This window comes from Mustela erminea, chromosome 4, assembly GCF_009829155.1.
Source record: "Mustela erminea isolate mMusErm1 chromosome 4, mMusErm1.Pri, whole genome shotgun sequence".
NCBI classification, from domain to species: Eukaryota; Metazoa; Chordata; class Mammalia; order Carnivora; family Mustelidae; genus Mustela; species Mustela erminea.
In genome coordinates, this window is record NC_045617.1 from 85,964,159 (window position 1) to 85,990,726 (window position 26,568).

The window sequence follows — 26,568 nt, forward strand, 5'->3', positions numbered from 1 at the left end:
GTACTAATTTATCCATCGCAGCCTTTATACAGGGACTGCACTGCCATTTAATTAGAGAAGTTGGGTGGTCGAGTGGCTTAAACAATGACTGGCGGCCAAATGGACGTGTATTTTAATTCCACTCATTCATTTGATCTCCCCTGTCTAAATGAACTCAGTCCATTAAATCCATTTTTTCAAAAATGTCATAAAAGCACAAGCCTTGTGTGCAGAGCAGCCACAGAATCTGAATGGAGCTGCTGTTTAGAGATTCATCTTCAGAAAAAGGAACTTTCCTCCAATTTAAATAGTCTCTCGCTCTCCAGGTTTGTACCTCACTCTTCCAGCAGAGCAGAGGAATTGCAGATTCTCCCACTTCCTCCACCGTGGCAGCTACCCTTGCTTGCAGACCCACGTGCTTATCTGAAGGTTTCCCTAAATGACCTCTTCTCTAGACAAGCGTTGGGGTTTGTCTCTTTCAAACCCAGTAATTCTTCCTCCTGAGAGCAAACAACAAATACAGCCAGCTCCTGGTATGTGCATCTTGGATGGTCTGACCAATCTTGCTTTTGACTTCATTCACTCGCCTGTGATATTCTCACCTCTCCCTGTCCTTACTCCACCACTCAGCAGCAGGAATAAGATGGAGCTCAGCGCTTTCTCTCCGTGCCCCGATACCCAGGGAAAGACCTGCCCAAACCAAGAATGACCAGCACGTTTGTAGGATGTGGAAACCGGACAGGTGCAACCTCAGGAAAAGAGGGTGCACTCTGGCCCAACAGGTTGTAACCTCAGGCTGAACCAGGGATAAGGGCAGCTGCCTGCTCTGCTGAAATTCTTGGCTTCCAGACTCACTTGTGTTCCCATGTAATATAGAGCCACGTTCCAGAGGCTGATGCCCCACAGATGGGGGGTAATTGACCCCCCCACCCCAACCCCCACCAAATCTCTCACCGTCCTTTCAAAAGCCTGTGCTTTAAACACGAGCAGTTCAGTGCCTTTCAATACCTCTTGCTCGCTCTCTCTCTCTCTCTCACACACACACACACACACACACACACACACACTAAGGAGAATACCGAAAATGGTCTCCCTTACCAGAAACAGTGGGAAGAAAGCCCCAGCAGTGCAAACTGGAATAGAAAACAATGTAGGCAGAACGTTGGAGAAGATGGAAAATCAGACCCAATATTGGGACAAGGAAGAAGTAGAAACTGAGTGTCTCCAAAGGTGAGGAGGGGTAGATGGGAAAGATGATGAGGCCAGAACCTAAGAAAAGTAAATAAGGAAAAACAATAGACTGTGTAAATGTGGGAAGGAGAGGTAGTAAGACACAAGGAAACTGCAGCGGTGGGGAAAAAAAGGGAGTTCCCAGTGACAAGCCCATAGGGAGCCAAGTTAGGAGACTCATCTGTAGCCAGTGTTATTAACTCCTACTTCCATAAATCTGAGCTCTTCCACTGAAGAGGTCTCTAATCCTAAACTGTGATAGAATCTTTTCTTTGGTCCTAAGGCTCCTTTTAACGAACATAATGATTTTAGAAAGTGAAAACGATCACAGCCTAGAGTAAATCCAACCATTTTTTTCTTCCCACTAGTACAGTGCGCTAGTGTTAGAATGAATTACTGTGACTCCTCCTCATGTAGGACCAATAGACCAGAGGATTTATCTGTGTTGCAACCTTCCAGAATAAAATCAATAGATAAGGATTATAAATACCGAGCAGTCCCATGCCACGAGATGGACTGCTCTGGGGCTGAAGCAGGCGGGTAACACCTGGAGGGGATTTACAAGCAACTTCTTTTTTTTTTTTTTTAACCTTTCCATATCTCTAGAGTGAAAGAGCAAGGACTTGAAATAATACATAATACATTTACAGAGACTTTTCAGTTCCAATGACCTAAAGTAGAATCAGAAACAGAGCTCAGGACTTGTGTGCGTTAACGACACACATTAAATAGCTACAACAAAGCAGCCACAGTTACTGTACTAGTTCGGTCCAATCTTCAACATTCTCTAACCATTTATGTGCATTTCTGTACAAAAGAGACAAGTGAAAAAAAAAAAAAAAGAGACAAGTGTTTTATCACCATATATTCTGCCCTCCAGAAAGCTTCAGAACTTTAAAAATGCCTAGGAAATGAAATTTACAGTTTTACAGAAGCTCAAATGGTATCCACCGATTAGACGGCACTTTACAATGAAACCACCCAGAAGTCCTTTCACTTTTCAAGTCCTGGTATGGGAAGCAGAGACTGGAGAACCAACATACAGGAGACACACACTAAAGACATCTCACTGTGACGAAGCTAAGCCAACGTCCTTCCAAGAGCATCCTTTGGAAAGGTACAGTAAAAAATCAGATGAAAAGACATGTATACTGGGGCACCTGGCTGGCTCAGTCGGTAGAGCCTGAAACTCTTGACTTAAAGGATGTGAGTTCAAGCCCCACGTTGGGTGTGGAGCCTACTTAAAAAAAATACAATAATAAAAAAAAAAAGACGTGTACACTCATATAAAAGAAATCAGGCTACCATACAAATTATACTGTGTTGGAATATTCTTAGTAATCAAGAGGAACGTCCATAACACCATATGTTACATAAGGTATTTACAAAAACACCTTCTCTCAGAAAACGGTAAAGATCACAAAGCCTGCCAACCAAGGCATGATGGGGCCACAAGCCCAGAAAAGATGCCATAACCATGGAGTCCTGGCATCAGCTGCAACCACATTCTCGCACATTCTCCGGGTCCGGAACGCCACTTGCTGCTCAGATACAGCCCTTCTTTGCTTCTCAGTTTCCTTCACGGACTTAGTCTTGGTCTTCACTCCTCACCTAAGAAATGCAACAGTTGATGAAATATTCTGTGTCTACGGTGCAGAGCCTCTGAGGGTATGCCAAGCCACCTGAAACCCAGCAATGCCCCCAAATTGGAGTCATCCCCATAATGGCATGTGGGGCTCGGGCAGCCTCTGTTCCAGCAGCCCACGTGAACAGACTTTCTTCACCTGCTCTCAGAACGTTGCACTGGTGTAGATTTCTAAAGGCTGCAGCAACGAGATCATGCACACCCTGTGTAGACTTTTTGGAATCCAACCACCTTCTCCTCCTTGGGGCTGGATCCCCCAAAGCTGTCATGTCCTAACATCAATTTCCCATTTGATCAATCTCTCTTTAAGAAATGTCCTCCCAACTGCCCTACGCACCCTGCATTTGCCTGCCTTTTACGAGGCATGAGGCTTCCTCTGCTTCTGGGAAATGTACAAATGTTAGGAAATTCTCCTCTTTCCATAGAGTTCTTTGAAGATCACAGATAGGAGCAGAACCTGGTCTCACCCGCTAGAAGTGCCAGATTAGTTAAAGACATTACTTTCTCACTGATGAGAATCTAGAACAGAGCAATTCTTTCATATGACTCTGTGCCGCTTGACCACATGAGACGAGTAGCACTGCTGAACTCAGTCTAAATCTCGGGGGAAAGTCATTAGAAGAAGCGCGATTAAAACCAACTCCGCATAACAAATCCATTTGTGTCCATAGAGATGGTCCGCTGTAAATCAACGGCTAAATGTATAAAAAATGCTCTGCCTATAAACGCATATGCTTTTCCCTAGGAATCATCAAAATATGACCAGTATCATTAGCAAAGCAGTGGGATGAGTAATCACCGTAGGAGAGAGGTAGGAAGGGAGATGGACACATAGGGGAGGTGTGTTGTCTGTACCGGGGGGTCAGGGAAAGACTTTTGGGTGATGCGACATCAGACAGGCCTGACAGGAGTAAGGGAACAAATCCCAGGCTCATCCAGGGGAAGTGCGTTCGAGGCAAAGGGGACAGCTCGCGCAAAGAGTGCGAAAGCAGAGGCCGCTTCTGTGTGTTGGAGGAGGGGTCAGCAAACTATGGCTCGCTGCTCAGTTTTATAAACAAAGTTTTATTGGCATTCTCATCTGTCCACATATTGTCTCCCATGGCTGCTTTTGCTCTTTGATAGCAAAGTTGAGTCATTGTGACAATTACGGTATGTACGCTCAACAAAACTATTTCCTGTCCAGCCCTGTCCAGAGGAAGGCCAAACCTTTTACTTTGCTAACCCCTGTGTCTGATGAACATGAAGGAAGTGAGTATAACTGGGAGAGGCAGGTAGGGGCCAGATCACTTAGGGCCTGGTAGGATAGAACCAATAAACCACCAACCAACCACCACACGAAAGATGTGTCCCCCAGGGATAGGAGTTCAGACATCTCTTTGCCAGCTCACTCCAGCGTGCCTGTCTGAACTCTGCCTCCTTGCTGGTCTGTAGGTTCTCAGCCGTTTTTCCCTGGTGGTGGCGACATGCACATCTGGCAATCTCCCATGGACACACCCCCGCTAGGCCCAGGCGAGCCAGCAGGTGTAAAACACAGGGTCACCTTGCAGACACCTTAATAAAATGGCAAAATGAACATTCATGAATCACAGTAATTTCCTAGTATGTTAAATGCGTCACAGGGCACAATGAGAACCACTGCTACGGAGTACGTTTTCTAGCATTTTTTTTCTCATTTGAGCAAAACTCCATACACAAAACGTATTCAAAAACCTTGCTACTCAAAGTATGGCTGAAGACCCATAGCATCAGCGTCCCCTTGGAACTTATTTGAAATGCAGAATCTTAGGCCTTGCTCCAGACCTATAGAATCAGAATCTTCATTTTAACAAGATTCCCGGGAGATCTGAATGGTCACTAGGGTTTGAGACCACTATCATGATTGGTCTCTAAGTATTCTTTTTTTTTTTTTAAGATTTTATTTTATTTTATTTTGACAGAGAGAGAGATCTATCACAAGTATGCAGAGAGGCAGGCGGGGGGGGGGGGGAGCAGGCACCCTGCTGAGCAGAGAGCCTGATGCAGGACTTGATCCTACAACCCTGAGATCATGACCCGAAGGCAGACGCTTAGCTCACTGAGACACCCAGGCACCCCTCTAATTACTCTTTTCTAAGTGTCTGAGATATGGTTTTAAATTTCAAAGAGGTTAGCTTATTTATACTATTCATACTAGTAAACACTGGCTACAAAATAATGGTTAATAATAACTAAGGATTTGCTAAATAAATAATGATATATTTATCTATACAGAAATATTAGAGGCTGGCAAAATCAGTATTGTAGAAAGATGTGGGAATTTTTTACAGCTTATCATGAAGTGATAAAAATATCAATTATAGGCAGGACTAAGACTAAAACAAATGTATAAATGATAATTAAAGAACAAAATGTGGCTCTTATTAATCTAAATAATACAGTAATGATATAACTAATAAAATCAAAGAAAAATAGGTGATAGGAGGTGTACAGCAGTGTAGTTATGCTGATTCCCTCATCTTTCATAGCCATTGGTAGCAATATGTAATTTACGGCTAATAAATAATGTTATAATTATATTTAAAAATGGGAAGTTGATTAACCAATCAGTCAACAGGACTGAGTATTGAGGAAACGGAAAGAAGTAGGGAGAAGGTGGAAATACTAACTTTTTACACTTGTTTTTTACATAATCTGAACAAATACTGGCTAAACATCCAAAGGACTAAGTAATAAAAGTGTAAAAAAAAAAAAAAACTTTGGAACAGAAATCTAAGTTTTCTAAATCATCAAAAGAAACACACACACAAAGGGGAACACAAAACAAAACAAGAAACAGAGACCAAGTGGTAAAATCACCCATATAAACCGAAAGCGTAACGTGTGAGAAGGTAAACAAGCCTCAGTAAATAAAAATGAGCTAACCTCACCTAGTAAAAGAAAAATAGTCCCCTCATGTCTTACAGAGTAAAATTCAACTATCCCCTACCTACAAGCCACACACCTGACCAAAAAGGCTCGGGCTGAAAACCACAGTGTGCACTGAGGCATACTTGACAAATTCAAACAAAAAGCAAGCAGGGGTCCCGAGCTTAACATCAGATGAGGACGGATTCAGGCAAAAATGAATGAAGAACACAAATACGGCTTTTTATAATGATGAAAGGGGGACACTCTGTAATGAAAAATAGGCTTTTATATATTCCCAAACCTGAGAAATACTAAAAAAATACTATAGTCTCATGAAAATGATTGATCAAAAATGGCAAGAGTCTATCAGCACATTACAAGAACAGTACATTAAAATCAAGAGTCATTTATTCCAGGAATAAAAGGATGGTTTAATGTGAGTAAATATATAAACTGATTACATTAATTGGTTAAAGAGAAAAATCACATCATCAATCTCCACTACACTGAAAGAGATTTTGTGAAATGCAACATCCATTCTTAATTTAAGAAGGAAAAAGCCTTTTAATAATATAAATACAGATGATAATTATCCATCCACTTACCACAGAGCCAGTAGCACACTTAGTGGGAAAATACTAAAACATGCTCATTAAGGTCAAGAACAAGACAAAGACATCATTGACTATCATTCTGATTTAACATTTTTCTAGATGTTCTAGCCACTGTTATTGGAAAAAGAGAAAAAACAAGGGCATAAAAGCTGGAAAAAGAGTTAAATTTTACTTCACTGGAAAAGAAAAAATCTATGTGGAAAATCCAGGAGAATCAAGTGAAACACCACTATAATTAGTAAAAAAAAAATTCAATAAAGGACAAGAGCTATAACAAAATTAACATGCTGAAATCAACAGTGTATGTGCATATATATGGAACAACCAGTTGGGAGAAGTACTATAAGTCCTCAGAATGCATCACCTTTTCCCAAGCACCCTAGTCTCCCTCTTGTCACCTTTTCCCTAGGTGGTTTCCTGTGACTGAAAGGCTATCTCTTTGCCCCCGCCTCTTTTTCTGGGGAGTACAAGATGCTCCTTCAAACTCAATACAATGTCACCTTTAGCTGACTTTGGCCCTTCCCAACCCCTTAGTGTTCTGATCCCCTTCTCTATGCTCTGGCCCACATTTAGCCATCACACCATCATAGGGCTTACCACACTATCCTGTAACTATCTGATTATTGGCTGCCTCTCCCATTTGACTGTGAGCTCCTTGAGAAAAGGGACCTTGTCTACATTCTCTGTGTGCTCAGAGCCCAGCACCAGGTCTGGCAAAGTTAGTTGCTCCATCAACCCGCACAGTAGATACTCTGTTAGGTTTCTGATTCTATTCACAAGAAATGGCCCAAACCTGAAGACAGGACAGACCGGACAGATCAATGGATAAAGATGGGCAGATAGATACGGAGAGATATGATATAGTCACAGAAGTTTAAAAACCAAGTGCTGGTTCATAGATTATTAAGTCTCATTTGGTCACATTTATGGATTATAATTCTTTCATTGATGAATGAATTTAGTAAAAAAATTTATTCAGTAAAATGCTGTTAAATTGATGAATGCACAAATGTATCTGTTTTAGAAATAAATGGTTACAGATTTTGTTTCTTTTTCTAAAATATTTGTAATTTTTATTGTGTTGACTTGTGGGATATTTCAATTTAGTTTTTAATCATCATTAATATCATTGGTTTCCCCAAATTTAAACCTTCCACTTTAACATAAAAAATGGAATGTATAAATACACTTCATAATTCAATAAGTTTGCCATACTGTCAATATCTGTTAAGAAAAATCTTAAAAGCTAGCTGAATAAAAACATATGCGAACATTTTCACGCATGGGAACAAAAAGATCAGGTGCTCCATAAATGAATGGATGAATGGATGGGGTGGGTGGGTGGATGGACAGACGGACAAATGAAGGCAACGGAGAATCCACTTTCCACATGACAGTCCAGGTGATCTCTTAAAAATGAAAGTTGGATCATGTCATTCTCTTACATAGAAATGTTAGGTGCATGTAAATAAAGCCCAAAACCTAAAAGAGAAAAAAAAAAACAAAGGGCAGGATAGCGTGCATAGTGTGCTATCATTTGTGGGCTGGATAGAGCACAGCAGGACATAGGGGAGGGAGATTCTAGTCCCACATATCTTCTGTGTCTCTTGAACTCTGACATGTATGCATGTGAGTACAAAAATAAAAATATTCTTTTCTATAGTTCCAACATGTTTTAAAATGAGCACATACTTCTTTTTGTAATAATTGTTTACAAAGAAAGCTTCAAAAATAACACATCTTTAATTATCTTACAGTCTTTGGAGCTAGTTCCTCAGTAGTTTAAAACCAGGCATGGGGTTCTTTTTCTGTGTGTTCCCGGTGAACAGTTTGAAAAATGGCAAACCTTGTTACCCCTTTTTAAAATACATACCCAGGGACACCTGGGTGGCTCAGTTGGTTGGACGACTGCCTTCGGCTCAGGTCATGATCCTGGAGTCCCGGGATGGAGTCCTGCATCGGGCTCCCAGCTCCATGGGGAGTCTGCTTCTCTCTCTGACTTCTCCTCACTTATGCTCTCTCTCACTGTCTCTCTCAAATAAATAAATAAAATCTTAAAAAAAAAGAAAATAAAATACATACCCATCTTTCTTTGCTTGAATCTAATACATGCTGTTTCCTTCCTATTTTAACATTTGTGATTTTTTAAAAAAAGATTTTATTTGACAGAGAGAGAGAGGGAGAGAGGGAACACAAGCAGGGGGAGAGGCAGAGGGAAAGGGAGAAGCAGGCTCCCCACAGGGCTCGATCCCAGGAGCTGGGATCATGGCCTGAGCTGAAGGCAGACGCTTAATAACTGAGCCACCCAGGCACCCCAACATTTGTGATTTATGTAGTGGCTCTTGATCTTTGGTGAACTGGAGCTTGCCCAAAGGAGGCTGTTAAAATACAGATTCTCAGGGCGCTACTGCCATACATGCTCAGGCAGTGGGGTCTAGGCGGGGCCCTAGAATCTGCATTTGAGCATCACTACAAGAGATTCTAAAGCAGTTGGTCCATAGTCCATACTTTTCAAAATATTCATCTACGGCTTATTAAAGAAACAGTATTTTCATTTCAAAGTGACAATCCTATGTAGTCTACAATTTAGATTTGAAAGTGATCTCTCCTTCTCATGATTCCTCCCCTAACACACACACACTTAGAACTTTAGACCTTTATAAACATCTGTATTATGTTATACGCCTTATAATGTGGTTCTCTGTGTCCTTTGTCTTCTCTCTCAGCTTTCTGAGAGATCCAGATCTTTATCTAGCTTTATCAATGTTCCAATGTTGCAAAATAAAAAAGCATGTGACAAAAGCCAGAGCGTAGAGTTCAGATTTTAGTTTCTTTGGCTTGGGGGTCAAGTTTCTCTGCCAGCTTGAACGTTTCTAGTATCCCCCTTTCCCCAACCCCAACCCCCCCCCCCCAACAAAGCTCTGATATAAACAAGCACAGTGTTAACCCCAAGTGCCATGCTGCCTGCTAAGTCTAGAGACGGGCTGTTGTTTTATTTTAAAATATCGGTATAAATCACTTCTGGTAGCTTTCAGTGCCTTTCCCAGGACCTCTGATGAGCCCTTTCCTCTGTGAATCTTGAAGTGAAAAGAACTCTTAAAAAGGCAGCACAAGTGGTTCAGATAAACATCCTGGTGGGTTTTCCACATTACATAAATTATCAAGTGTTGGGAAGGGATCAGGATGTATAGCAGCAGCTCTATGCTACCCCCTGGTGGCCAGACGCTCCATGGCATCCCAGCCCCACCAGGTATCCTGGCCCTCAGACCAACCCGCCAAGCTCACTTCCTGGTTCCTCAGCAGCGTCAAGCCTAACTAAATACAAATTATTTGCTGGTAAACAGCTAACAGTGTGGCTGGCAGGAAACAAACATGCAGTCAGAATTTTACTTTCTTCTGCCCAGCTGAAGATCATCGTTCTGCCAATTGTATAACTTCCTTTTAAAAAAAATTTTAGCACAAAGCTTAAGAGCCTAATCTTAATGATGAGATCAGTCAAAAAGCAAATGTGGAAGACCTCTTACACTCAAAGTACATCCCTAATAGCACAAGATATATATATATATAAACCATCACCAGTGAAACTCCAGAGCTTTTGAGAAAAGTCACTCACTGTACCCACCAACTGGGACATTCACCCCTGCCCTGGCCTGGAACCTCACAGCGGGTCGGGGCTAACTTGAAATTGATTGTCCGAGAGGTACAACATGGATAATTTAGCCTGAAGGACAGGGAGGATTGAGAGAGAATAGAGTAACAGCCCACTGGTCTGAAGGATGCTCTGTGTCCCCTGAGATTAGATAAGAAATAATGTGGGATGGCACTGCAGGTGGCTTAAGTTCTTTCAGTAAAGAATTTCCTAAAAAGTGCCTACATCTGGGTGCCTGGGTGGCTCAGTGGGTTAAGCCTCTGCCTTTGGCTCAGGTCATGATCTCGGGGTCCCGGGATCGAGTCCCGCATCGGGCTCTCTGCTCAGCGGGGAGCCTGCTTCCTCCTCTCTCTCTCTCTGCCTGCCTCTCAGCCTACTTGTGATCTCTGTCTGTCAAATAAATAAATAAAATCTTAAAAAAAAAAAAAAAAGTGCCTACATCTTGTACCTGGATTCTTCTTTAAGGGTCACTAGGAAAACAAAAAGAAATTGTCAGGAATAAAGTGCCCAAGTTGAGGGGGATGAATTTGGTGGCATTTTGGGGTTCCTTCCGGCCCTACAAGTAGAGGTTCATTTCGAAGACTCTGTGAATAGACAAGACAGGATAATGTGAATAAAAGCAAAAACCAATTTTCTTGTAAGATTCGGACAGAAATGACCTCACCCGTGCACACAGCAATCATAGGGACAGAATGCATCTCTGGGATTTCAAGTTCCCTGGTGACAGAGGCGGCCTTTAATGGGAGCTGCTTGCTGAGCTAATGGTCCGGCCCTGAGCGGAAATTCTGAGATCAATAGGCCTTTCTAAATTCAGGAAATCAAGACTCCACCTAAAGCTTAATGGTCTGATAAGAACAGCAAATACAGACTGTCCCTTCCTCTCTTCCCTGCCATGCATTTAATTGGTTCACACCCCAATTTTTCTAGAAGTTAATGCTGTAATGACATGCAACCTTTGGCAAGAGGTGAGGAAAGAGAAGTGATAGATTGTGCACAGAAAATCCCAGAAAAGATGGGTTTATGGCAATCAAGCTGTACCTCGTTATAAATAGCTACATTTTCAAAGAATGCTAGTGAGATCCTCTCCTAAGGTGAGTCTCTGCTTTGCTTAAGCGAAGTCTCCAGTTTGCTGAGATTGCTAATTGGATCAAATGTTCCCCATTCAGAGTTACAGGCACTTTGTTTTAGGTAAAAATTTGAATCACACTTTTTAAAATGAAAATTCTTCCTTAGAACAAGGCTTACTGAACTGGGCATTGGAGTGTGTCTTTGAGCAGCAATATTTCCTCCTTGTATTTGACTTTTATGAAATGTAAAAGGCCAAATAAAATATCAGAGAAATGAAGAAAGCCTGAAGAAAATAAGTCAGGAAACATTACCATATATCTTTAAATACGATCAAAACTTTTCTGTTTCATAAAGATTCATGTGTTTCCCACACTTAGATAGAAGTCAAGAAAGAAAAGACTTCTTCATGAGCTAAAGGAAACGTGTGCTTAAGAGATGACTCCGAGAGACAGCTAAACTCCCAGTCAGCATAGGGAGAGATGATCAGCAGATGAGAATGTTCAACAAGGACTGAAACACATGGGTTAGTTAGCCACGAAGTGTGATTCACGAGAATATCCCCTCTATACTCCTCCTCCTACTGAAACTTATCTCACTCTATTATTTTTTTAATTATTTATTTAGTTTAACTAATCTGTATGCCCAACATGGGGCCTGAATTCATGACCCCCAAGACCAAGAGTCATATGCTCTTCCAACTGAGCCAGCAAAGTACCCCACCTGACTCTGTTATTGATATTGCTTGTTTTACTTTGCCCAGCACCCCACTCCCAGCTGAACCATATGCTCAGAGCAATGAATGTATGTTGCTTTTTTCATTATCCTATCTCAAGCACCTACCAGAGTGCTGGCACTCAGTGAATATAAGTTAAATTTAAATTGAGCTATGGTTTTGCTATAATAAGCAAATCAGGCAAGAATGAAACAAGACTTTAGCAACAAGCACCCATTGTTTAGTAACATCTCTTAAATACTAAAGTTACTGTCATAACCTAAGAATGACTGAATTCTGAAGTTGAAAACCTATTGAGGAATCATTAATTTCTTAAAATCTTAAGAAAAAACTATGGCTTTAAAACAAGACTCTTCTTACTTATCAGTGCCAACCATGAAGAAGATATTTGATGGTTTGCTTTGCCCAATTTTAATGAATCCAAACTCTAACTTTGTACTGGAAAAGGAAGGACAACTGAATCTTGTCTGGTTACCACTTTTTACAAAATTTCTCACCTGAGGCCACAGGCGACAGGACTGCTTACTCTAGAGCCCTCGGAATACAAGAAACACACAGAGCAGCCAATGAGTCTGGAGTTCCACTTCCACAGCTCTTATTTGAATACGCTCAAGAATTTCTTTCTTGCTGAATTTATCATGAACAACCACTTACCAAATCTACCAACACTGACTTTGTGAAATCCCTCCCCACACCTGTCACTTAGGACTCTCTTCTCATATCTTCCATCACTGAGTGCGAGCAGAATAACTGAGGAGAGTGGAAGATGGGGATGGGCAATGGGGATCTGTTTCTGAAAAGCGGATGTTTTAAAGATATTTTATTTTTCAACACCATTAACGACCAAAAAAAAGCAAGATTTAAAGCAGGAAGGAAAAAACAAAAACCACAAAACAATGAAAAAACAAACATCGTCAACAACAACAAAAAACCCCCAAAATAAAAACCGAAACTTACACTTAAACTTTTGGGATGGGGAAGGGGAAGTGCTGTAAATATGAAAAGACTTTTAAAGAGAACACTTATTGAATACACAGTCCTGATGTACCTCCCCATTCTTTCAAACCCTCTCCTTTCTCCTCAGTGCCCTTCTAATGCTCTGAAAACCACCTTTCTCAAATAATGAGACACACATTTCTTTCCTGAGTACATAAGTTTTATAAATTGCATCAGATCCACAGTGAGTGTCTTTCAGAGGGTTTCACCAAAACCAAAGAAAAGCTCAGAGATCAAACTGCAGTAAAAGATCTGGGAAAGAATGCGGAACTTCACAGTCACAGAACTAACCTGCAAGCTGTCCTTAGTCTTGGGCACCTGAAATCAAACCCACAAGCCCACGTCCAAGGGCGAGGAGGCCCACGTGGGAGGCCAGCTGCACAGCAAGCGAATTGGACCTATCTCCCCTCCAGGGGTCTCAACTGTAACTCGCGTTCAAACTGCTCTGCAGTCAGGGTGCCCTGGATGGCCTCGCAGCCTGGGTTGAACACAGAGTAGGCACTCTTCTCTCCCTCTCTCTTCTCTTCAGGGCCTCGTGTCCCAACATACATCCAGTAGAACAAGGACAGGACAAAATAGGCCAGGCCAAATTCCAGTTCCACAAACAGTCCCAGCAGGACCAACCAGAGAAGAACCTTCAGGAAGGTGACATTGGTCAGGAAAGACTGGTCCCGGGGTGCTGGCAGAGGAATGGTTGTATTCTGTGGTGGCTGTGATGTGCTGGTCCCAGGCCGAGCCACTTCCTAGGACACACAAACAAACAAAAGTAAGAATAAAGGGTAATGGGGCTCAGAGGATCAAAACCAATCTGGAGAGACAGCTCTCACTGCTCTGGAAAGGCTTCTGGCTCATTGATTTCTATTTTCTGGCTCTGCTCTCTAAAACAATCATCTCCAAGGAGCTCCCGTGCCCTGCTCAGACTGAATCAAAACTGATCTGCACTTAGTGAGATGTGATCTGATAAAAACCTGACGGCATTCGGATGGATTCCCATTCGTGGGCGTCACTTCCTCAGATCAGTCTGCTGCTAACAAGAACTCATCTGAGCCCTGTACAGAAATTACCCATAATTGATCATGCAACAACTACACCTAATACTTCACACACAGAATCGATATGTTTATTGATTTGATTAGATGAGCTACAGTCTTGTGAGTGACATGATTCTAAAATGAGAACTATATCAGAAAAAGAAGAAATCCCTTCCACTTATTAAAAACAAATCATCAGGGGCACCTGGGTGGCTCAGTTGGTTAAGCATTTGCCTTCAGCTCAGGTCACGATTCCAGAGTCCCGGGATCAAGTCCACATCCGGCTCTTACTTGGAGGAAAGCCTGCTTCTCCTTCTGCCTGCTGCTCCCCCTGCTTGTGCTCTTTCTTTCTCTGACAAATATATAAAATCTTTAAAAAATTAATAATAAAACAAATCATTAGTATAGCCACAACCTTTCCATCCTGGGAACATCCTACTACCGCAAGGTCCAGGCAGTGTGTCTCCTAACTGGACTTCCTGCCTCCTATCTCTTCCCTCTCCAAACCATCCTATGTAAAGCTGCAAAGTGAATTTCCTACAACACCTACCAACCTCCTGTTCACAAACCTTCAACAAATTTTACTGCCTGCAAGTTAAAATTTAAACTCCATGGGCTGGAATCCAACCAATGCCTTCCATTTATTTAACACATAGAAATGCCAGTACACAGGCCCCTGTGTTGGGTGCTAATGGGAGAAATATTTAGATAGCTTTAGGGAGGCCTGATCTCTAGTCCAGCATTTTTCCAAACTTTTTTGGGTATGGCCCATAATAAGAAGTACATTTTGTACTGGGACCCAGCATATAAACATATAAAAAAATAGAAAAAGTTTCACAAACCAACAAATATTCATCACCACATACGAAATTCTCATTTTCTATTCCATTTTTAAAAATTCATCTTTAGCAGAGGACTAGATCCTCTAAATTGATTTCACCATCCACCAATTGGTTGCAATTTGTAGTCTGAAAAACAATGGTTTAAAAAATTCCCTGTACAATCCATTACTCTATCAATGAACCTCTACTCAAGTGCAACAGATCTTACTACCCAGAGACACTGCCCACCTGTAGCCTAGGACAGGCATGACTGGTGAACTGTGTATGCTTGACCTCCTTGGCCATCAAGGAGGGGTGCCCCCTCTGTCTCCCAGAGCACTGACTGCCTGTCTTTCTCACTGAGCATGAAACTGTTTGCCAGTTAAGTGTTTTTTCTTTCAATACAGGTCACATGTGTCCCTAGCTTGCTACCAGGAGGCCAGTGGACTACCATTTACTATCCTTTGATGTCTCCAGAGCCAAACACAGCAACCCACACATTGGTTCTCAATGCAGAGCATAACTTTTAGTCCATTTCTTCAATTATATCCCCCATTCTTGCTATGATCATTTAAAAAGGGACCACAAAACATTATTCAGTCTTGATAAAAAATATAGGTCATCTGATTTACGTTGTCTCAGAAGTTCTATTTTGTTAGAACCTCTTTTAGTGTCAACGTTGTAATTATTACCTTTTCAGTTAGATTGGAAAACCCCCTAAGATGCTATCAGCAACACACCCCCTCCACACACACACACACACATTTGTTAAGTAAATGTGTGCCCCTTGCAGTTAAGTAAATGTGTGTCATTTCAAAAAATGCTCCTTTCAGATTTGACCTGTATGCACAATAGGGAAATCACCAAAAGGCTCAGCATGGAACTAATATAATCTGATTTATATTTAAGCCAGATAAAGAATGGGCTACCAGAGTAGAAGCAGGGAAACTATGAGAAGCTCACGCAGGAGGCCCAGTAAGAGAGGAAGACTGGGCATAATGGGGGTGGTGACATACGAGTCAGAGAGAAATGATGGACTGAGGGATATGGAATACATTTTGAATGTGTATAACTTGAAATTCACTGTAGTCTGAGTTTATTATTGAGGGAGTATAAAAAGAATAATGCTCATGGCCACCATTTATTGAGTGCCTTCAAGATGTCTGATCTCCTGTCATCCAGGAGACAGGCACTATTGATCCCAATTTACTGATATGGAAATGCTAAGATGTGAAGTAACTCCCCTAACTTCACACAGCGAGAGATAGGCAGGGATGAGACTGGTGTAGGATCCTAGGATGGTCTCCCTCCACAGCCCTTTGTACTTAATTAGGGGCCTTTATGGGGGATGGTAAGGGGAAGGGTTAGAGATCTAGAAGGGAGATGGGGGGGGTGGCAAACCAACTGCCAAAGGGAAAAAAGAAGAGGAAAGATACAGAAATTCCTTTACCTTATTTGGCATTTGTTTTAGTACTTGTGTGGCTTCTGCTATGAAAGCTGCAGATGGAAGTGTCTGTGGTCGTCACAGCACATAGAGGCATAGTTTTTTTTTTTTTTTAAGAATTTATTTATTTATTTGACAGAGAGAGATCACAAGTAGGCAGAGAGGCAGGCAGAGAGAGAAAGGAGGAAGCAGGCTCCCCGCTGAGCAGAGCCCGATGCGGGACTCGATCCCAGGACCCTGGGATCATGACCCGAGCCGAAGGCAGTGGCTTAACCCACTGAGCCACCCAGGCGCCCCACATAGAGGCATAGTTTAAGGAAAGTACTTTCAGTTCTCAAATATCAAACTGCTTCTCACCTCACGGCCTTTACACCTGTGGCTCTTTTTGAGAGGCATGCCCCCTTCCCATCACATCACCTGGCTGGCTCCCTCTTCTATAAAGCTCAGCAAACATGTTACCACATGTGCCCCTGGCCTTGTCCTAGGTTTCTCCAAGAGTAGCTCCAAATTATAAAATGCCCACCTCCTCGTGCCCTGCCTCATTGACAGGTGCACCTGTCACCCCCAATTCATTAGCACAGTATCCTGTTTTTTCTGCTTTCCTGGCATTCATTATTCTGTTCTTCTGTTTAGTGTCTGTTGCCCCAAACGCAAGTGCAGGTTCTTTGATAACAGGGCTTTGTCTGCCCTTATCACCCTGTTTCCCCAGATTTGGGACAGAAGCTGGAACAGAGTGGGCACGTGATAGAATTTTTCTGAATAAATGAATGATGGTGAGACAAAGGAAGAAATTAAAAGATGATTCCTGGGTTGGAGGGAGCTGTACTTAGTTAGCCAGGTGACTCCAAAGAAGGAGGGCACTGGAGCGGTGGGTCAACCTGAGCCAAGGGTTGGGGTGAGGAGTCACAGGATGTGTGGGCACCTTGGGAGCTGCAGAATATGCCTGGGGAAGGAGACAGGGTTTTTTTTTTTACAGGACTGAAAAAGTCACAAGCATTCCAGTCTTCATTTGGCAGAAGCTTGTCACAAAAAGTATTTTATCTTGGGGACTGTTTTCCTCAAGCTAAATTGGAGAGTGGGGAAGGAGGATATGGATGCTTCCTTATCAATGACAACTGAGAAGCAATTACAAACAGCAGGCTAAAGAAATGTCTGACAAGCACCATGTGTCAGTGAAACTGTTAAGAGAGATGGATTGTAAATTGGGAGGAAAAGAAACAATTTAATGAGAATTTTCACACCAGAGCAAAGCCAGGAACGATAACGGAGTCAATAAAAATGAGCTTAAGACAAAGTCCCTTATGAAAAACGGAGTAATTAATAAAAACCAACTGTGGGTCTAGCATTTCCTGTCATCGTTTTGTCAGGATATCAGTTTTCGGGCTTTAAATGATAGAAACTTTCTCCAAGTTCAGCTTTTCTAGTCCAATTCAATGATCTCAGACTCCTTTGGAAACGAGACATGCGGGCAAACACTCATTGTGTGGGTCAGACTTTTTTTTTTAACTGCAGAGAGGAAAGAGCGTAGGGAAAGTAGATTCTAAAATCTTAAGCAATTGTGCTCAGTCAGTTCTAATCAACAATAAAGTTATACTGAGACAAACCTCATACAAGGAAATGGATTGTTTAAACCCTGCTGCACTCGCTTTCTGTAAGTCTGATGGACCCCTGTGTGTCATGGAGAATAATATCTAATCAAAACTGAGTAACAGTGAGTTCTCCTTGGTTTAAAAAATTGCCTAAACCAGATGTTGTGCAGTATAGTAATAAATGAACTAAGATAAATAATTTTAAGAGGAGTAAGGTACACTTCTCCTCCAATACATTTTCATTTTTAAAAGGAATTTTTGGCTCTTATTACACTTTTGAGATACAAAGCCTTTTTCACAGATTGCCTCAAGGCACCCTTGATGTTGTGTCCTGTATTTCAACATAAATAATCCAGTCTCACACCTGCAAGGCACCTTGCCACTCTACCTGAGTGAAAACTAAATAAAAATACAAAATGGGAATCAAGATCATCTGCAAAATAAGAGAATTAAAGGGTGAAAAGTCTGCAATACTGATCTAATAGTCTAAACAATGTTTTCTCTTGAACATTCACTACTGAACTTGAGTAAGTTTCCCTAATCCAGTAGCGATGCCCCAGCATCAGCCACCTCTGGCAGTGAGAGCGAACACACCTGCGAGTCTTATAGTCAAATGCCATTTCTAAAGCATAGTCTATTTGGGCTACAGGCTGCATGTGGCCCAGATGCGGAATCAAAGGAAGCCTTAATTACCGCCGCTTTTTAGCAGTATCCAATTAGACCTTTGACCCGCCATTAGTGGAGGGCTGCGGCTGAAAGCGGTTGTGGGGAGGTTTCTGGAAGGCACGGGGCATCACAATAACTCAAGAACAGAGGTGCTTTCTTCCAGGGCCCTAGACCCTCACTTCCCGACTGGCATCGGGAGCTGCGTGGGTCGCAAGCTGGAAAGAAAATGTCAAAACCACGGATCAGTGCTGACACGAGTGACCGGAGACGCCCAGCCCAACCCCGCAGCAGGCGGGAGGCGTCAGCACGCCAGTTCTGCCACGGAAAGTGGAAACCAGAGGAGGGGGCGTGGCCCGCTCCTCGGCGGGGGCGTGGCCTTTAGGCCACCACGCGGTGGGCGGGGAGTGGGCGGGGAGTGGGCGGGGCCTCGGCCACAGTTTCCTGGGAGGCCACGACAGCGTCCCTGAAGCCAGGTCCCCGGGGCAAGGGCTCCCTCTCACCTGAGCGAGGCAGGGCTGAACGTGGATACTCGCAGGCCTCGGTTTCCACACCAGGAACCGTTTTAGCCAGCCTGGGGCTGCCTTTGGAGTCGTAGCTGCTTCCGCCTTCTCTCCTGAGGTTTGTGCACTCGCGCTTGAAGTGCTAGGTTCGGCCGCCAGCCCGGCCCGTTTCCTGGCCGCCCGGAACTCGGCTAACCGCTGTTCCATGGCGCGCGCCTCGCTCCCCGCCCGCCGGGAGCGCGCATCCGCCGGCCGGGCCCCTGCCCTCCGCCTTACCCGGTGCCCGGCCGCACTGCGCCTGCGTAGCGACGGCTCTGTGCCGCGCCTGCGTGCTGGGGGCGTGGCCGCCGAGCGCGGGGTTTGTGACGTTCTTTGAGCGGAATATGCAGTTTATGTCCGTTCTAAGTGCTCGTGGTCGTAGAATCATACTCTCAGGAGAAATGGTGAAGCACTGAAGCATAGGAGCATCTGGCTGGCGCAGTCGGAAGAACGCAGGACTCTTGATCTCGGACTAGTGGGTTTGAGCCCCTGTTAGGGGTAGAGATTACATGAATAAATAAAAACTTAAAAATCTAAAACATAAAGACTTATATTGTTCCCCTCTCGCTTGGGGGCTTTTCTGAGGAAAGTTCTTCAGAGGTCCATCTCCCTTCAGGGATCCACTCCCTACCAGATGGTGCATGCCTTTAGCTGTTAGGCACTACTATTGCACGCCAGTTTCAGAAGGTCCCAGGGCATTGAGGAAGGCCCATCATCTATGGGAGGTTCTGGATCGGGAGAAACAGGACACAGCCTCCCTTTTCCTTTTAAACGAGTCTGCGACCTTCACGCTCGGAGGGTGACTGTCAGCGCTCACTCAGCAGCAGGCCGTGCAGACCCTCTATCATTGCTTTTGCCACAATGCAAACTACCCCTTCGCTGTGTCTAGATGGCTCAGAAACTAAAAACAAAACGAAAACGTTTATTGGGGTGCAACTTAAAATACACAAATCTTAAGCGTACCGCTCAATGGGTTTATAATGACTACACTAACAAAAGTACTACCTAGAAAAAGAACGTTTCTGGTGCCCTGAGGGCTCCCTTGTGCTCTCTCCTAATCGTTACTCACCCAAAAGGTCACAGTTCCCGTGTCTGTCAGATTATTTGTTGTTGTTGTTCTTGTTAGGTAGATAGATTTTTAAAGCTCTAAGCATCTAGCTAAGTGCCGCTCACATAATTGAGACTCAAATATCTGTTCCATCTTGCTGCGTTGGAGTCAAGGAACTAGATAGAGTAGAACGGAGTCTTGCATTCATTTAACAGATATTTATCAAGACACTTCTGGGGTGCCTGGGTGGCTCAGTGGGTTAAGCCGCTGCATTCGGCTCAGGTCATGATCTCAGGGTCCTGGGATCGAGTCCCGCATCGGGCTCTCTGCTCAGCAGGGAGCCTGCTTCCTCCTCTCTCTCTGCCTGCCTCTCTGCCTACTTATGATCTCTCTCTGTCAAATAAATAAATAAAATCTTTAAAAAAAAAAAAAGACACTTCTGTGTCAAGAACTGTACCTGACATTAGAGATGCTAGAGTGACTAGAACGAACCCATTTTATCTGTGCTTACATTCTGAATAGACAGACAAATGTGATCTACATATTTATATTTAATGTACTGTCAGGTACTGATTAGTGCTGTGAAGAAAAATAAAGTAAGGACTAGGATGGTGGGACTATTTAGAGCTAAGGGAAGACTTCTCTGAGGAGTTGCCATTTCCCCAGAGACCTAAATGAAATGAGTGAGCCATGTAGGTATCTGGAAAAGAATGTTTCAGTTGTAGGAAACAGTAAGTGCAAAGGTCCTGAGACCTTAAGTCTATGTTTGACTTGCTCCTAGAACATTAGTGAGGCCACCATAACCAGGGCAGAGGGAGGGAGAGAATTGAAGAAAATAAAGGTTCACAGATATCCAGGTGTAAGGCTTTACACCATGGTGAAGACTTTATATATTGCAGTCTGAGTGATGATAAGTGTTTGGAAGATTTTTGAATGGAAGACAACAAGATACGACATATTTTTAAAGGATCACACTAGCTGCTTCAGCTGGGGCCCTGGAAAAGTGCAAGAGTGGAAGAAGGAAAACCAGTTAGGGGTGCAGTAGGACAAGAGAGGCTGACTGTTGGGCTAGAGTAGTGGTGATGGGGGTGGTGAGATTCCCAATATATTCTGAAGATCAGAGCCACGTGATATGTAGATGGATTAGATGTGGAATGTGCAAAAAAGGAATAGAGCATGATAGATTTCTGCCATCCTCTCTCCCCCCTCAAACACACCCGGAGTAACCAAGTGAAAGGCACTGGGGCCTTCTACTGAAATGAGGGAAGACTAGGAAGAGAGGACTATGGAATCAACATTGAGAGTTTTGCTTTGGATATGCCAAGAGTCTGAGAAGCCTGTTGGATATCCGGTGTAGCCAATTGGATGGTGAAAATGAGTTCAGGGAGAAGGCAGACTATAGATGCCTATTGGAAATCGTCAGCATTTATATGATATATATTTAAAGCCATGAAGCTAGATGAGATCAATTAGAGGGTGAGTGTGGAGGAGGGAAGATACTTGAGGACTGAGCCCTGAATGGTTTGTAAGACAGAAAAGAATGGGGTCATCATACTACAATGGCCTCTTATAGAGCAACCACAGGGAAAATTTCTTGCCTATCTTGTTGTCAGGAGTAGGTCTACTTCTCTCAAGGAACTGGAGGTTCTTTTATTGATTGTGTTTCCCACTTGATAATCACACTGAGACCTGAGAGCTGTATTTATGGTCTACTTCTAGTGTGTAGTTACGCTTAAGGCATGTGATCTGTGGGCTCTTGTAATCAGGGTCCCTGGCGGGAAAAATGACACTTTCAAGTGAAGTAAGGAGAGTTTCACGAAGGAGTTATTACAAAGGTGTGGCAGGGTGGAGGGAGCCAGTTGGGGACGATTCACAGGCAGTGCTACCGGCCTCTAGGCCTCCAGCAGCAAGAGGACACATTGGTCATCAAACCCTGTGAGACCTATAGTATAGGAAAAGCCCAAGGCAGCGGATCCCTTTAAGGAGGACAGACCAGGTGGGGAAGAAGGGAAAGAGGATCAGCAGGAGCAAACGGAGACCACCCAGCCCCATCTTGCTATGATAATCTTATTTTCCCTTTGCCTTGTTTTCTGATTCATTACACATTTACTTTGTCTCAGTGCTTTGTAAACCTCTTTAAATCCTTCTTCGAAGAGGTTGAAGGAATGAAAGAAAGTAAAGATAAAAGAGATGAACAACTGCTCACCTACATTTCCCTTTTGGATAAGATTATGAGACTAGTAAATAAGAAAGGTCCCAAAGTGTACTTAATGTGTGAATTTAACATTTGTTACGAAATAGTTTCTACATACCAAGTTCATACACACACACACACACACACACACGCATATACATATACAAACCTGGGGTGAACTTGTATATATATACATATATATCATATTTGTAAGTTAAAAGTAATAAAATATTCACAGGCCCCGTGATATTAAATCCTTGGCCTTAATTCCTCACTCCTTGTATCTGTGCCATAGAAGGCAGAGTATACTTTCCCATCCCTTGACTCTGAACTCAACCATGCAGGTTGCTTTGGTCAACCTTTGGCAGACATTATGCAAGCAGGGCTTGAAGCGTCTTTATCCCCGTGGGTGCACCCTCTCAGTACTCCATGCTGCAGCAAGATGAGCTTGCATGGGCTGGCCAGCGGGTCTAAGAATTATAAGTCATGTGGATGTGGATGTAGCTACCCGGCTGACCCACAGACCTTCAATTTAAAGCTGTGGTGCCCAGCTGAGCCCAGCCTCAAATAGCTGACCCTAGCTTATAACCCCAAGATGTATTTAAAAAAAAAAAAAGTGTGTTTTATGTCAAAGAAATTTGGTGGGTTTTGCTCCCCAGAAAAAGCTACTCAAGAAAAAGATGTCTCTGTGTGCTCATGGTCCATTCCTGACTCTGTCCCACCTCTTCCATCTATTAATGTGAGTTACATTAATAGATTTTCTGTTAAAACATCCTATATTCCTGGAATAACCCCAATTCAATCACGTTATAGAATATAACATTCAAAGCTAAATTCAGTGTAGTGATTTTTTAAAAGGACTTTTGCATCTATGTTCATTTAATGAGATTTTTTTCCTATAATTTTCTTTTCATGCACTGTACTTGAAAAATTTTTGGTTTTAGGATAATACTAGCTTTATGAAATAAACAGAAGTGTGCCTCCATCTTTGCGCTCCCCCTCTTTTCTAGAAGAGCTTGATTGAAATAGGAATCAACTGTTTCCTGAATGTTAGTAGTAGAACCTTCTAGACCTAGTGTTTTCTTAATCAGATAAATAAATGTAAGCTACAGTTAAGTGGAGTCATAGCTGGTCAACAGGGTCTTACCCAAAAAGTGTTAAGAAAAGGCTCAACGTTAGTCTGTCCTGTCTGATGTTTTGGGGAGTGGCCTGGATGAAAATTTTAAAAGCCAGGGGTGCCTGGGTGGTTCAGTGGGTTAAGCCTCTGCCTTCGGCTCAGGTCATGATCTCAGGGTCCTGGGATAGAGCCCCTCAGTGGGGAGCCTGCCTCCCCCTCTCTCTCTGCCTGCTCTCTGCCTACTTGTGATATCTCGCTCGCTCTCTCTCTGTCAAATAAATAAATGAATAAATAAATAACCTTTAAAAGCCAATTTGTATTTTCAGATGACAAAATGTAATAGGGAAACCTATAATTATGTCCATAGGACAAAAAAATAAATAAGCTGAAGTGAATCTGATTCAGTTTATTATGATGAGAGGATTGTGGAGATACTAGGAGGGAACACTACCTCCTCCTAGATTTGCATTTCTGTTTTTATATCTTCATTCCTTAGTCATTGGCCCTGAGAGCTGTTTGTTTTGATAGAACTCAGAGTTTTTCGTGACTACCGACTAGAGAGGAGGGGGCATATGTTGCAGGCACTTCAGCTGCTTCCGTCTGTCTGGTTGTCATAGTAAGAGAGGATCCCCCCATGTTCCGTGCTTTTTGGGGTCCTATCCCTATTCCTGCATGGTCTGAGCACTATACTTTCATGACAAGCCACAGTATGTGCAGAGGAGAATGACCTGGATGGTATTTCTAGAACAGAGTTTCTCCGCCTTGTTACTTCAGACCTTGCAGGTCATGTAATTCTTTGTTGTGGGGGCTATCCTATGCCTTTGTTGGATTTTTTTTTTAAGATTTTTAAAAATTTGCTTATTTATAGAGAACACACACATGAGGTGGGGAAGGGCAGAGAGAGAGAAAGGGAGGGAGAGAATCTCAAGCAGACTCTGTGCAGTGCCTGATGTGAGGCTTGATCTCACAACCCTGAGATCATGACCTGAGCTGAAATCAAGAGTCAGGCACTTAACTGCCTGAGCCACCCAGGTGCCCTCTCTTGTAGGATTCTTAGCAACCTCCCAGGCCACAACCCATCATTGTCAGTAGCACACCCTGCTAGTTTTAACAGCCCAAAATGTTTCCAGTCAGTGTCACGGGTACCCTGGGAGGCAGGCAAATTTACTTCAGGTGGAGAATGACTAGTCTAGAGACCATATTGTGGTCAGAGTAGTAAAGGCAGTGGATGATTTGGGCCAGAGGAGAGGACTCATAGTGAAAATGTACCAGTTATTTTGGAAGCTATTAAAAGGGCTATTGTAAGTGGGGGAGGAGACTCATTCTGTGGGGCTCCAAAAGGCAGAATTAAGACCAACAGTCAGAAATTACAAGGTAATGTATGTGAATGCTTAAAAAAAAAAAAAAAAAAAAAAAGGATTTTTCAGCAGCTCTCTTATTTTAGCAACAGCATGGGTTGCCTTGGAGCAGTGAGTACAACGATACTAGCAGTATTCAACCCGAAGCTGACCAGCCCCCTCTCAGGGATGTTGTGGAGGGGCTTTCTGAACTGAAGAGAGATTTGGTTAGCTCAAATGACTACCAAATCTCTTCCAACTGGAAAACTTCATGTTAATGCAAGTAGAGCAAACCAGGAGGAGAGAATGGAAGACTTTGGGGCATCAGGCTAAGAATATATCATGTAAGGTGTTGGCATCGCTGCCCCTATCCCGTCAGATCTCACTGTGGCTGCACCTGCTGATGGCTTGTTTCTCTAAGCACCTGGGGGCTTGCTGTGGCTGCTCCAGTGTGTTCAACTAGTGCATGAGGCAGACTAACAGTGGTGGGGCTTATTTCCTGCCCCCCCCATAGCCTCCAACCAATTTTGGGTGTGAGTTGGTGGATAAATACTCAGGCTCCCTCACCCCTTATGGGGATGACTCTGAGATGTGTTCCTCCGAGTCTCCTAGGGGTCATCAGGAGGAGCGAGCCTCAGTTGCCCACAGCAGTACCTGCCCATTAAAGCATCCTGTATCACTTTTCTTCCCTTTCTGGTCTCCCTTCCCTGCTCCACTGTCCGTGCTCCCAGGACCACTACCCTGGTAAATTTCTTCCATTCAGATTATTATCTCAGGATCTTCTTCCAAGACCCATGCAAGACCTAAGCAAGGCAGAAAGGAAAATCAAGCAGTGGGCCAGTTGGTAGTTTAGATTTACTACCCCTGTCTTGAAGTTTGAAGCAAGCAAAACAGGACTTTTAGACTGGCACAGTCTAAGCAGAATGATATTTGGAGATGGGAATAAAGAAGAGAAAGGGAGAGGAGGGGAAGGCCACAATGCCTCCACTGAAGTAGCCTGGGCCAGCTTCTGGGAAGACGAGTTGGCCCACACATTATGTTGAGCCCTGCGGATGACGGGTCCAGTCATGCTATGATTCAGTCCTCCAAGGATTTCAGAGACCAGTCAGTCAGCAAATGTTGACAAAAATCTTATTATAGGCCAGGCCCTCTGCCAGGCTTTGAGGATGCAGAGAGGCATAAAATACAGTCCCAGTCCTGAGGAGTTTAAGGTCTAGTTGAGACTCACTAGAAGACAATTACATGTGAAGTTCTGAGGGAGCAGAGAAGGGTCACTGTCTCAGGTTGGGGAGTAGTATGACTTCTTTAGATTTCAGTATGGGGAAACTGATGCCCGCAAAGGCAAGCTGATGAGGTTGTATGTTCCTGGGCATTGCTGTAGACAACAAATTTTTCTGGAGTCTGTTCTTTTCTTGATAGCACTACCTTTTGAATTTACATTGGAAAGTGTTGCCAGATGACCCCTTGGACCACTTCCTCCCACCCCGCCACCACCTGTTCTTGGCTTGGTGGTCATAACTGCTTTTGGCTGACTCCTACTGCTGGGGTTTTTTTTGCCTTTTTGTGTCCCCTACCGAATTTACCGGGATCTTCTGTTCCGAAAGAGCCAAGGCATCTCTGCAGGTGTTTCCCAGTCAGCCCTGCCTAATCCCATCATCTGAAGCTTCCTCATTACCCTCTTTTATCCTGTCTTTAACTCCCTTTTCGCTGGAGACCTCAGATTGTGACAGCTTCCCTGCCCACCTGACTTGGCTGGCATTGTTCTGAGTCCTCTTGTGCTTAGCTCTGATGCTCAGAGAACTGCCTCCCGTGGCTTGTAGGACAGATGATCAGACATGGCCCACAGAATTATAACAGGGATCATCTACATGTAAATCCCATCCCTAGACTCTCCTTAAAATGATCTGAAAGTATTTGAAGAAATACCTCTTTACAATTTGAGGATACACAGAGAGCATAAAGCATTAGGCGTTGTGTTTCTG

The 26,568-nt window shown here is 43.3% G+C and overlaps 1 protein-coding gene across 2 annotated transcripts; it reads right to left on the minus strand.

The window, feature by feature from the left end:
• Window positions 1-1,863: 1,863 nt before the first annotated feature.
• On the minus strand, window positions 1,864-19,176 carry SAYSD1 (SAYSVFN motif domain containing 1). 2 transcript variants are annotated; one of them, XR_004285006.1, is made up of 3 exons: window positions 18,852-19,176; window positions 13,092-13,543; window positions 1,864-2,820 (listed from the first exon to the last, which is right to left on the minus strand). XR_004285006.1 is itself a non-coding variant. In XM_032339827.1 (2 exons), the coding sequence occupies exons 1-2, from the start codon at window positions 19,056-19,058 to the stop codon at window positions 13,199-13,201; spliced, it is 552 nt and encodes a 183-aa protein (XP_032195718.1). In that variant the 5' UTR covers window positions 19,059-19,176; the 3' UTR covers window positions 12,943-13,198. The 2 variants fall into 2 exon arrangements, 1 of the variants encoding a protein (XP_032195718.1); XM_032339827.1 differs by lacking the exon at window positions 1,864-2,820 and having other exon boundaries at window positions 12,943-13,543.
• Window positions 19,177-26,568: the final 7,392 nt, after the last annotated feature.

Coding starts and splice junctions, on each gene's coding strand:
- SAYSD1 (XM_032339827.1), bottom strand. CDS start 19,058: ATGGAACAGCGGTTAGCCGAGTTCCGGGCGGCCAGGAAACGGGCCGGG. Junction 13,544..18,851: donor TTCAGCCCTGCCTCGCTCAG/GTGAGAGGGAGC, acceptor TGTGTGTCCTAG/GAAGTGGCTCGGCCTGGGAC.